We start from the raw sequence: 12,649 nt of genomic DNA on the forward strand, positions 1-12,649 counted from the left end.
CCAACAATGTGTTTTCCTGGTGAATTTCAGTCCTTTGGTGCATTTTGGTCTTGCCTTGTCTAAGTCCCCTGAGTGTTCCTGTGGTAGCATGTGAGAATGAGCTTTGAGCTTGACACGGAAACTGGGGAAAGAAACTCAAAAGCTTCTGTAGAGACTCCTGTAAACTTTCTTTGGAGTCTTTTCTGCAGAAAGATTCTATTGATGCAGAGCAGATGTCTGTAAGAGATATGTGGGATTTATGCGGTGGGTGCTGGGATGCCGGTTCTTTCCAAACTGAAAGGTTGCATTGTCACTTTCTCTATTTCAGGCCTCCTTTGGGAATGCTACCGGTCACCACGGGAGCAGTAAGAAAGCTCTGGTCTTTCTCTTTGAGTTCTTGTCAGAGCTAGTGCCCTTTGAAGTAGCCCCATACTTAAAGGTGAGAAGCTGCTGGTAGAAATGGCTGTCTAAAGACAGCTACAGAACTGCTCCATAATAAACATCCTTGCGCTCTGTGCCTTTGAGCATATTACTCGTGTTGTTAGTAGCAATTGCACTATTTCCAATACGCTATGCAAAACCTTTCCTCCCTGAAATAAACAAGATTCTTTTATTTCCCTGAGAAGAAGAGAATCCCTTTTGTGAAGTTATATTTAAGTGACTGAGTGGGAAAATTGCACGTCAGTTGCTGTGAAGCTGTCTTAAAGCAAGCAGTAATGTCTTCTGTGGGGGATGTCTGAGGTAATTGAGAGGAAAAGTTAGCCAGGGTTTTACTGTCACTTCCTGTAAAAATGGCAAATCTTGCTCTGAATTTTACATTTCAGGTCCATATAATGTACCCACCTTTTGTGCCGACAAAGCATCGCTCGATTCTCTTGGAGTACATCACTCTGGCTAAGACCAGACTGGCTGACCTCAAGGTTAGTACGAGCTGTCCCTTTGGAAAGACATCCTTTGAGATGTGTCGAAACATGAGTTGTGCAGTGACAGTGCCCATGTCTATGTAACCTTACACAGGTTGCTATAGAAGATATGGGGCTCTACGAAGACTTGTCTTCCACACACGAATCCGTGCAGGTACTGGTCATCTATCCAACAATCTTCTCATCAGTTATGCTCTTCTCTTCTGTGGAGGTGTTAGTTATCCATCTGCCACTCCTACCAAATCTCAGCACGCTGCTAAATCTTTTCCATCTTTAAGGCAGAGGGGATAAAGGTTGTGAATATGGAAACTTACCCTGGATATCATGAAAATTAGACCTGCATAGAGGACAGATAGATGGTGTATCTGATGAGTATTCCCAGAGTCAGGCTGCAGAGGAACTCAGCAATTAGCCAGCCAGTTAGTGGCCAAGTAGCACCTACATCAGCCACCTAGTCAGCATTTGCTGTTTGAAGCCAGGGAAGTGCTGGCTACTGCTTGCCCATCCTGTTTGGTGGGATGTGGAAAATAATGGCAAAACGTTGGTAGGAATTTAAGGAACAAAGGATAATCTAATGGTGCTGTATGGTGTGAGGAAATGAGGTTATTGAGACCAGGAGATACAGAGCCACACGTCTATAGGAACTGAGGCTGTGTTGGCTCTGCTGGTAGAGCAACTGATCTGTTTAGTGGGTAAGAAACTGGCACAGGTTGTTAAGATGTCTCATGGCTCGAATGAAAGAAACCTGGGACAACAGTCATCCTGCCTGGAGTGCAGTTCTGGCAGCAGAGGCTGGAAGTGAAGGATATGAGTCTTAATTCCAGGCGTGTGAGTAGAATGGAATAACAATAAAATTCAGAACAGAGAAGGTATCGTCCCTGTGAGGGAATGCTGAATAAAGAACGTCATGTTGAGCAGGAATATCTGCTGCAGTCAGTGTATGAGTTGGGTAGAGAACTACACGGACCTTTGGGCTGACACAGAAGGGCTGTTATATATAACAGCCTTCTTATGGCAGGCTGATGGTCCAGGTTTCTCTATCCCGCAGTTTTACGCTGCTCATCAAGTAGTTCTAGTTATTCAGTTGTGTTTGTTCAGTCACTGCCCTTCACAGCACAGACAACTATTAGGAGCCCTGAATGAGCAAGTGGGGAAGATTGCCACCATCCTTGACTTCTCACAGTATCTTTCTCTCTTTGTTGCTTGTGTGAGCCAGCCCCAGAGCCAGGCACTTCGTGACGTTGAAAAAGCCCTTCAGATATTTGAAAGCACAAGGAAGATCCCGACGTCGGTGATAGAAGCCAGGTACTGTGTGCTTCTCAACCCTTATTTTTATCTTCAGTAATAAAGGGGAAAAAAAAATTAAATAAAAGCCAAGTCCAAATCAAAATAACAATGCAAGAAAAATGGAGGAAGTCAGCAAAGGAGCATTTGGGAAATTCTTTCTATGTTACTCATTTCCTCAGTACTCATCTAAATTGAGGCAATTTCTGCAGAGACTGAAGAATACACATACACATACACATGCCAGCGAGTCACAATTACTAGAATTAGAAACAAAAGAAGTAATTTGGTAGCCCGGTTGGTTTGTGGTTATTCATACCACCATGAACACTGCTCTGTTTGCGGGAACCGGCTTCATTTGTGACATAACGAAATGGCACTTTGCAGCTTTGGCTTTTCATAGTTTGTTTTCTGCCTCAGTATTTTCAGGCGACCCTACTATACTTCCTGGTTCCTTCCTGCCCTGCTCAGGCCACGTGTGGTTAGTACTCTGTTCTTTGGGTCCTCCTGCTTAGCAGTCTGTTGGTAGAGAGGTGACTTGCACCTAACCTGCCTGCCTTTCTCTTGCAGCTCCCCAAAGCCCCGGATGTGCGCATGGCCTTCATAGATTGCTTAAAAAGGTACTGAGGCTCCCCAGGGCTGTGTCCTGAGCTTCTGGACTTTGTCTTCTCAACATCAGATTACCGGAAGCTTTACACCTTGTTTGCGAAATGCTGTCGGTTGGCCAACCCTTCTGGCAGAGCTTCGTGGCCAGACTTGTTTGTGGCTTGCAGGTTGTGGAAGGAGTAGCTTTTCTGTGTGGGTAAACGTCTTCAGTTCTGTAATTAGTCCAATTAAAACTGCTCTAAAACCATGATCTGGAAGGAGTCCCACGTAGCCCTTTGCCTGCAGGCCAGACACATTTTCATGCCAGCTTTGGAGAATGCAACCAAGCATAGGAAGACGAGCCCCTCTGTGCAAAGCTCTGCCCTCTTTGGGGAGAGGATATGGGAGAAGGGGAGGGTGAAAGCCAAGTGTATGGTAATGCTCCTTGAGTTGTTCTTAAGACAGCAGGGTAATGTCTCAGGAGATGGCAGCCCCTCTCAGAACTCAAGCCCATCCCATGGCATGTTTAAAAGCACTTCTCTGCCTTGCAGAAACAGCTTTATTTACACCCAGCAATTCCTCCATAACCTAACGTGGAGAGATGCTCACAATGCTGCCTACAAAGGAGCCTTTCAGTCCTGCCTCGTAATTCCAGTCTGACAAAAAAGAGAAGTTGAATCTTTTTAAAAACTAAAGTTGCAAGTGAAGCTGCAAAGTTATTCTGCCTGCCCAGCAGGTGCTGGAGGTCGGACTTGGGCCTCCATCACAGTAACATCTAAGATGTGTGAATACTTCATGTCACGTAACTTAGAGTCCTCAGACATCTACGATGTATGAAATAGGTATTAATGTGTGTGCTGTCCGTAGTGTTGTTTGGGGCAGTGTGTGTTATACTTGCATAATACTGCCAAAGCCTGGGATAGACGTATCTGGCCCTCGTGGCAGCAGATGATTAAAAGAAATGCTTCAGATGCTTTGGAGCCTCTAATTACACTTCATAGCGAAGCTGTTCCTTATGCCTGAATTAAAAAAGATGAAGGTTGAATGTGATTATGTCGTCTACTAAATGTCTTTTTCTATTATGATTTTAGAGCCGACAAAATACCCCCCAACTTGTACTCCACATACGTACAAGCCTGTCGTGCTAGGAGAGAGAAAACGCTACAAGGTAAAACAAGAAGAAATGAACTTACACTCACTTTGCAAGCTGCTGATGTTTGTGTCGATGCTGTCATACAATGGGAAATGTTCAACATGTGGCAGCTGGTTGTGTCTTTCTGTGTAAATGCTGTGTGCTCTTTGTGTCATTGAGGCATGAAATGGTTGCTGCTGTAGTGGTTTCCCCAGCCCCTCCTGCCCGAGTGGCATTTCTGTCTGCAGTCTGTCTGCAGCTCTGCGCAGTGCTGAGGCTGCAGATGAGGCCTGAGCCGGCTCATTTAATTCCAGCTCCAGCACACTGCCATGAATCAGCGTTTGCAGCTTCACCACTTCTCTGCTGTGCACACCCCCCAGTGGCACTGCTGCTGCCTGACCTCCCCACCGTCCCCCTGGGTTACTGTATGTGACAGTGTATGGGAGGTGGGGGGCATCTGATTTCATCTCCCATCTCTGCAGCCTCATTGCTGGTGCAGCAGGTATTTCATGAACAGTCCTGTCTTTCAGCAAGTGGCTTTTTCAAACACTTGCATATAATAATGGGCAGCACCTCCAGCACAGGTTTATCCCAGGCTCTTCCTGGTGCATGGTGGTGCTCTGCGTGATGGGCTGCCTCCCTGCGCGCTCCTGCAGCCTCCTGGAGATGCTGTATCTCTGTGACGTGCCCGAGCCGTCCTGTTCAATCGCAGACGTGCAACATTCTGCCTGCGGGGGTTGTCCTGGCAACGGCAGAGCTGAGAAATCGCTTCGTGCAGCATCGGCTGCATCCCGCTGGGCTGCGGGGCGCTGCGGGAATCGCTGTATTGCCAGTGACCTCTAGCGGTACAGCCCGCTCTGTGCCCGGCATCCTGCGTGCCCTGCCTGCTGTCCCCGCTGTCCCCCGCATCCCTGCCGGGCTCCCGCACGGACCCGGCCTTTAGGATTCTTAGTCAGCTGTAAACCTGCCCCTCTGCTGCTGCTGCTGCTCATTCTTGCTCACGGGGGTGACTCAGCACCGCTCACACCTCCTTGTTTTGCATTGAGGTTGTAACGATTCAGTGTTAACCTCGTTTGCTTCTCTTGGTGGCGGTTGTTATTCCTGCCCCGTGCACAGCACTGTGCTCCCATCTGACCAGATGCATTGGGTGGGTTCCTGCTCTGTTTCTAGTAGGAAAAAGGATTTCTTTCGTTTTCTTCTTTTAAACAAAAGGCAGCACCGTGGTTCCATTAACATCTGCAGTTGTGTCTTGTGGCTGGGGAGGGAGAGGCTGATGATGTGGTGTGTTTGCATTGCAGCGTTTCCCTCTGTGTTTTGAAGCTCTAGTTCCTTTAGAGGACAGCAAATGTTTCCGTGTGGGGCAGAGAGCTAAAGGGAATGGAAAGGAAACTGAAAGGGGGCGGCTTTTGTTGCTTTTGTCTTTAAGAAATGGATTCCGTTCTGAAGTTAGGTGTAAACTCATCAAGGATTAATCAAGTAGCACATTTTGTATGTGAAAGCAAGGCGGTGTGTGTGGCAGGCTGACAGCTTTTGGGGGGGATCTGTTACAGTTTATAGGAATACACAGAAATATAATGACTGCTGCAGGAAAGGTGAGCAGAGGCTGATGAACGTTTTATAAGGCAATTCGGTGCGTGAAGAATAAGGTAAGAACTGTGAAGATGTAAGAGCAATGAGTTGCACTTCCCTCTTGTTTCTTCAGATGAATCCAAAGTGGAACCCAGCCATTCCAAAGAGCCTGTTGAGCAGCTGGAGGCTGAGCTGGCTGCACTGAGAGTGCTGATTGTGGACCAAGCTAAACATGAAGGTATGGAAGAAGGCAGGTTATAATTACCCTTAACCGACTGCTGTCATAAAGCACGGCTAATGCTAGCCAAAGCAACAGCAGTAGTTACTCCCCACTGCTGCTTGAAGATGTAGTCTTTCAGATCAGTCTAATTCAGCTATGAATATGTATTTGTCATGTTTGAGTTGGGAACTGTGCGATGACTGCTCAGCACTGCACGCATCTTTGCTACGATAGGCAGCTCTGTTCCTGGAGCTTGCCTGGTGACTCAACCCCCCACCTTCTGAAGGCTGTTTTTTTCTGTGTGTTCATAATAGGACTGTGGAAAAAAATAGCTTTGTCTTCTAAACTGAAGCTGGTTGCTGTGCTCCAGCTAGTATTTGTTGCTCTTTACAGCTTTTCATGGCATACTTTGGGTTCTGATCAGTTGGAGCCTATATCACTTGTCCTGTTTCATGTAGAGTTATAAATCTTTCATGCCCTCTGTCCTGCCTCTCCTTCTGTTACTGCCTCACAGATGTGCCAGCACAGATTGCAGTCGTTTCTGACAGACTCTCTGTTGTGTTGGGTCACAACAGTGATGAGAATGAAGCTGCCACTCTCAATTCCCGAATCCAAGTCAATGTTTTTGACCCCAAGCTGGAGCCCCGTCATCAGAATGTGAGTACCACCCATTGGAGGTGACAAACGATACGCTGGGTGGGTACATCTGGATGGTACTTGTGAAAGGCTGCTTTATCTGCAGCAAACAGGAAATACACTTCTCCTTTTGTCTACTTCTTAGTGCCCTGCAAAGACTATGCCCATGTTTTAACCTCCTGGAAGTCATTGGATGTCTGGCGGAGAGATCTAGAGATACATCCTATTAGACCAAGCCTATGATGAGCTGGTTTTCTTCACCAGACTTGCCTAGATTCTTGCTGTACATTGGGATCATTCCTGGGCTGCGGTGGGCTGAACTTTCCTGTTAGTGCCAGTGGATCTATAAAACCTGGGCAAACACAACATATACAGAGCACAGGTAGATCTGGTTATCCGGCTCAGTCAGGAGGAAATAGCAGTGTCTCTTATTCCAGGTTATTGATCTTCTACTGACATCTTTCTGCCAAAACCTGATTGCTGCTTCCTATTTTAACCCTCCCGACAGGTAAGATGCAAGTCAAAGTGTAGGAAAATGGCAGTGCTGTGCTGGGTGGCTGCTGCTTTGGAGCACAGCATGCTTTGGCAACCGGTGCATCCTTACCTCTCTCCTATACTGCTTTGCCTTGGTGACACAGGAGTAGGCAAACCTGTTTGGAAGCCTGTATGAAAAGGAGCTGTGATGAACAAGAGCATTCCAGACATTTTTTTTCCAAACCTCCCATCCAATCTCCTCAGAAGTTGGTTTGTTTTCTATCAACTAAACAGGAATGTCCCATAGCAAACCTCCCCCCTTCCTCTGTTTTCCTATTACTTCTTTTTTTACTTTTCTTTTGTGTTATGTTCCCATTTATTGCTCTGCCTCTGCTCCTCTCATGCCAGCCATCTGAGAAAGGCATCTGTGCCCCAGGGAGCTTCCTCCTCTCCTTGATGTTGTTTCAGAACTCTTTGATTACATATTGCCAATTATTTGAGGCAGGATACTGGTGGAGATCATGCCGTTGTAGGGGTCCTCAGTTCAGATGCTCTAAAAGTGACACTTCCCTCGAGCCTATAGAAAGAATGGTAATTATCTTGTATTTACAGGCCGCCACAGCTCAGATACATTGTGTTTAACCATTAAAAACCCCCAGACGTTTCCTCTGCTAGGGATAAAAAGGCAAACAGTCAAATATTCACGTGGCTTTTACCTTCTGCAGGCAGGGGCCGTGTCTCTCCTTGTTTGTGAAGATGCTGTGTGGATACAGGAGTCTCATACCTGCCCTTCTGGGGAGGCTCTGTCAGCTTCTTTATCACCAGGTTAGTTCTCCAGACAAAAATCCTCTGCTTATAGAGCGTTAAAGGTATCCTGGCTCCATTTCCTGTGCTGCAGGGCAGGCATCTACCTGTCTGGACTGTGCACTGAAGGATCCTCACTAGTTTTCAGGCTCCCAAAGATTCTCATTTCAGGAAAATAGCCCAGGCTTGCTCTCAGGAATGCAAGTGGAATGTTTTCCTGCAGAAGTGCTGCTGTGGAATGGCAATTCATTCTGAGATAGGAGCATGTTTAATTTATCTGGTGCCTCTCAGCTGCTGATTTGTTATAATTGCACCTAATTGGTCAATGGATAGTTACAGTGTTCCTCCACTTGATTCACTGAGATTCTTCTGCAAGTAGCTGTTTTGTTACAAATGGAAGACATCTGGTTCTCCAGTTCATTATTTTCACTTGTCTCGCAGGGCCCTTCCCTGAATGATGCTCATATTTTAGGACTGGCTGCTTTTATGATCCACTTCTGTGAGTCCAGACCTTTAATTCCCGAAATAGAAGCTGACTTTGGGATTTCTCAGCCTGTTGCTGAAAAGGTCCTTTCCATTTCTGAGTTCTGGAGCTGCTTGCTGGTGTGCAGGACGGAGGAATCACTTTCCTTCTGCATGAGGTGAGCTTATACCTCTCCCGTGTTCCTGCTTCCCTGCATGACGGCTTAGGTTTGGCACAGGAAGGGTGCTGGGAAAGCTGTATTTTTGTGGAGGATTTCCTGAGTGTATGTGGGTGTATGAGCTGCATAGAGCTGCTACCCAGACGGGCTGATGGTGGCCCCACATGACGTAGCATGATGGTGACTGATGCTTGCCAAAGGAAGGACTGAGTGGATGCTGTCCAAAACTTAAGTCACTGGTTCTAAAATTTGGGCCACATTTGCATTTGGATGCACACAAATAGGGATGGTCTCAAAAGTGAGCAGGTTTTGATCACGTTGGTTAAATCCATTTTAAACGCTCAGCCTTTGCTTTGACTTTGGACTTTGGTGATCGGGAAAAGATGTGATTGAACCAACCTGATAACCAAATTCTTTCTCTTCCTTAATCAGGTTCTGCACAGCAGCCGTATCTTATCTCCTGTGCAAGTTTCCATCCTTTTCTTGTGGCGATTTATGTGCCTTGGTTCCTCCTAGTCTTGTTAAAAAGGTAAAAGGAAAAAAACCCAGACATTCCTTATGAGAAAAATCAGATTCAGTTTTTCACTGCAGACTCCCGTGGAGCTGTAACTTTTTACAAAGAAAACTGTAGAAGAACATCTTGGTAGCTTCCCACCTTGCCATGTTGTCCGTTTGCCTGTTTGGCTGCTGCACACAGCAGCTGCACTGGGCCCTCTTTGGAAGCACGCATTGTTCTTCTGCCTGTTTCAGTTGCAGTACGTTGTGCCACGGCTAAGCTTGGAAGCTCGGGGAAGCACGAGCAAGGAGGATCAGGCTGATCTGGTCTGGAGTTCCCTGACATGCCCTTCTCTCAACTACAGACGAGCCAGCCTCTGCTTATGGAAGCAAGCACGGTTTCAAGAGCTTTTGAAGGAAAAAGCATTCCAGGTATAAACCTTTCCCATGGCTGAAGTTCACGCTGGGATTCTCATTTTTCAGCTCTGCCCTTTACGATTTCCATATTGCTGACAAAAGCTTCATATACAGACAGCACCTGAGAAGTTGGAATGATGGCTGGAGGACGTTATGTGTGGTCAGTCACACGCTCAGCGTTGTTTGTAGACTTTGATACTGATGATAAGGCAGAAATAGAGAACTAGAAGGGAAGAATCTGTGTCTGGTTTACTGGCAACACCACAAGGTTTGATGCAATATACAATATCAATAAGAAAATGATCAGGAACTGTAGAGAAAAAGCCTGATCTTCCCACTGTGTGCCATGCTATAAAGTGATCTGAGCCAGGTTTCACATTCTGAATTGTCAGAGGGTTGTGTCTGTGTGTCACTGGGATGCTTTATAGACTTGCTTTTGATACCTTTGGTACATTCTATGATTTATAGGTTTTAGGTCTTCAATTTAGGTTTTTTTTTTGCAGAGGAAATGGTGCTGGAACTTCCTTGGCTTCGTGCCTCTGGTTTAATCTCTCTTGATCTGTCCTGGGCTGCATCTGGCTGTGATCTCTTACCTAAATTGCTTTTTTCCTCCAGTTATCTTTTAGAGAGTGGCTGCTGTTGGAACTAGAAGTGCACCCTGAAAAGGATGTTCTTTCTGCTTCAGAAAGGTAACTAGAGAGAAAATGGGGCTACTTCAAGATCCTTCCCCACTCAAAACAGGAAAAAGCATTTAATGTTAGGAGATTTAACAACAAAGTAAATAAGCAAGGCTCTGTGGGACACAAATGCCCGCTGCCTACTACAGGAAATGAATTACAGAGCTCAAGCAGCGCTGGGGGGTGAGATGTGTTTTAACTTGAAGTTCACCAGTACATCCCTTCACCTGCATCTACAGCCATTCCAAGTAATTTTTCATAAAACCTCCCTGTTCCCAGCAGCAAGAAGAGGGTTCACATCTGGACATGCAGTGTTCTGCATATAGCCCTTACGTTGGTACAGCCCTTATGTTGGTGGATGAGCTTCCTTTTACATTAAGGTATTAAAAAAAAAGAAATCTATTACCGCCATGAAAGTTTCCTTATCTTCTTTTCAATACTGCAGGCAGGACTTCCATTACTGGGCAATCTATCAGTGGTATCTTCCGGCACCTTCTGCTTCTGGTGGCTGTGATGGAGACCTGGAAAAGGCGTGTGGTGTCATTATCGGTTGCATTCTGGATTTCTCACAAAGGTATTCTGCATCATGACTTGCTTTTCTGCAGCAGCAATGGTTCTGCTAATGGGCAGGCAAACTAAGAGCTGCCAGCTTGTGTCTTACATGGGGACATTTTCCCCATGGTGGAAGCAATTCCCTTCTTACAGGTCTGGCTGCAAATGAAAGGTGGGAGGTGGCCCCGTGTGACTCATTGGTCTTTGCATAAGAATCTTGCTTTAGGTGGCAGAGGTCTGGATCTGAAGTCACAGATAGAGTCCCTAGTCTGTGTGTCTCTTTTAAGTTCAGTTTGTATTATTTGTTTGGCCAGACAAGCGTCAGTGCCCTCGGGGAAGTGGCTGAAGCTAGAAAATGAGGAAGGAGGGTTAGAGGAGAGTTGCTGTCTCATGTAGAGCTTACCTAAAGAACATTAATGTTAGAGCTTTGTGCTCGTGTGAAGCCATTTGATACTACTAGAATGATGTTCTCTGTCTGGGTGAGCAGGGATAGTTACCTGCTGTGTCTCTTAATTTCAGGTTGGACCCAGGTAGCTGTGGCCAACTGAAGTCGGTCAGTCCTGATATTCTTTGCAAGCTGCAGGTGAGTCCAGATTTTGAAGTGCGTCTGTGTCCTTGAATTTGGCCAGAGACTTTTCTATTTTGTCAGTGTACATAAGACTGACATTCAGTTCTCAGATGTGAGCAATGGCATGGAAATAAAGATACTGATTTCTTTGTATTCCTTTGGGGAGAATCATAGAGGCTTTGAGTGCAAACTAGTATGCAGCCCTGACGAACACTGTTTCTCCCCTGCCCTGCCTTATTTAGGAGATGGTACTCGAGCTGGGATGTAGGAGAAAGCCACTTTCTGGCTGCTTGGATGCCAAGAGACACTTCTTGTTTGAGATTCTTCGGGAAAGGCTGAAAGAGAGACACTGTGCTTCTGCTTTGGGTGAACAGCTGTGGAGGCAGCAGGAGCTGCTGCTGCACAGAAGGTAAACGCAGACCTGAATGGCTGGGAATGCCTCAGACAAATGTGCTGTTGTGTATTGTGTTGTGTACTTACTTGTGCAGCTGGGTAGCCTCCCTTCAGAGCCCACAGCACGTGAAAATAAATGACATGGTGCATCCTGCTAGCAAACATGCAAGAGGTGCTTGTTCCCATGCACCCACGTGGCTTAAATGCTTCTGTGTGCCATCCTGGGCTTAAAGTTACCCCTTTAGATGGACTGTATTTCCATGGCCAACACGTATTTATGGACTCTGTTGACAATCAGCAGCACTCTTAATGCCACCACCTGCATTAATCATCCTTATGTTACTTGCTGCTCTAAGATAAGCATGCATTTCCATTTTGGAGCCACTGATAATATCTTTGAAGGTGGTTATATGGTTTCTGTCCAGAGGTTTGAGATCTGTGGTTTGACGTGCTCACAAACTGCCCCAGGTATCAAAGTCATGAGCTCTGAGAGCACCGACTCAGATCTTGATGACGACTTTGATTTTGTTTTCCTCTTTCCTGCCTAAGGATTCTGGTGGGGCTCCCTGCATCCGCCCTGATCGTGACTTGTCGAAAAGGAAAGAAAACTCTGTTGGACTGTGAAGATGTTTTTCATTATGTGAACTCAGAGCTGGTATGTTTGGTTAGCCGGATAATCGTGTCTTGTTGGTAACAGCTCTAGCTAGAGACCTTAAGCTCGTGCTTAGGATAGAAGTTAAGATGCAGCCAACTTAATGTACATCAGAATGTGGGGAATTTCAGCTTCAAAAACATCTCCGTATCTTTCTGGGGTCTTGCAGAGCACTGTTTGTGCTCAGGACAGTTATCATTTCTATTTATTCATCCTGGCTGATGGCATTTTCAAGCCCTGAGGCACAGCCAGATACTGCTACTCATTCTGAGACTGTTAATCAAACTGCTTCTGCTGTGCACAGCAAGCAGGGCCATCTGATGTGCTGGGACTGTAGAGCTCTATCTAGTCAGTGATGAAAAGATCTCTGCAACCTGAGCTGATAGCTGGGCTCTCACAGGGTGATTCCGTGCTATTGGAATCTGCTTGAAGAGAACATTTCAGAAGGGAAGTGACAGACCTTTTTCTTTCCTCATCTTGTTGCAGAAGAACATCTGTTCCAGGGGCTACGCGCTTTCCTATGACATCACTGCCCACTTCTTCAGGGTAAGCTCTGCCTTTGTCATGCTGCAATATTGTCCCTGCCAGCCAGAACAGTTTCCTTACCAGGACACCTGACTGTGTGCTGTTCTTAGCACTGAGATGTGC

At 46.2% G+C, this 12,649-nt stretch overlaps 1 protein-coding gene across 4 annotated transcripts in view; it reads left to right on the forward strand.

The window, feature by feature from the left end:
- FANCA (FA complementation group A) overlaps positions 1-12,649 on the forward strand; it is a 30,197-nt gene that overhangs the window by 11,632 nt on the left and 5,916 nt on the right. For all 4 annotated transcript variants that reach the window (XM_072346248.1, XM_072346249.1, XM_072346246.1 and 1 more), the window contains exons 15-34: positions 308-418; positions 804-899; positions 997-1,056; positions 2,119-2,207; positions 2,607-2,667; positions 2,757-2,806; positions 3,863-3,939; positions 5,606-5,710; positions 6,207-6,349; positions 6,766-6,836; positions 7,528-7,627; positions 8,048-8,247; positions 8,680-8,776; positions 8,998-9,174; positions 9,775-9,848; positions 10,282-10,410; positions 10,908-10,971; positions 11,199-11,365; positions 11,899-12,004; positions 12,488-12,547. In XM_072346248.1, coding sequence (XP_072202349.1) covers positions 308-418; positions 804-899; positions 997-1,056; positions 2,119-2,207; positions 2,607-2,667; positions 2,757-2,806; positions 3,863-3,939; positions 5,606-5,710; positions 6,207-6,349; positions 6,766-6,836; positions 7,528-7,627; positions 8,048-8,247; positions 8,680-8,776; positions 8,998-9,174; positions 9,775-9,848; positions 10,282-10,410; positions 10,908-10,971; positions 11,199-11,365; positions 11,899-12,004; positions 12,488-12,547 — 2,037 coding nt within the window. The remainder of the gene's footprint in view (positions 1-307; positions 419-803; positions 900-996; positions 1,057-2,118; positions 2,208-2,606; positions 2,668-2,756; positions 2,807-3,862; positions 3,940-5,605; positions 5,711-6,206; positions 6,350-6,765; positions 6,837-7,527; positions 7,628-8,047; positions 8,248-8,679; positions 8,777-8,997; positions 9,175-9,774; positions 9,849-10,281; positions 10,411-10,907; positions 10,972-11,198; positions 11,366-11,898; positions 12,005-12,487; positions 12,548-12,649) is intronic.

The sequence above is a fragment of the Excalfactoria chinensis genome, chromosome 11, assembly GCF_039878825.1.
Source record: "Excalfactoria chinensis isolate bCotChi1 chromosome 11, bCotChi1.hap2, whole genome shotgun sequence".
Classification (NCBI taxonomy): domain Eukaryota; kingdom Metazoa; phylum Chordata; class Aves; order Galliformes; family Phasianidae; genus Excalfactoria; species Excalfactoria chinensis.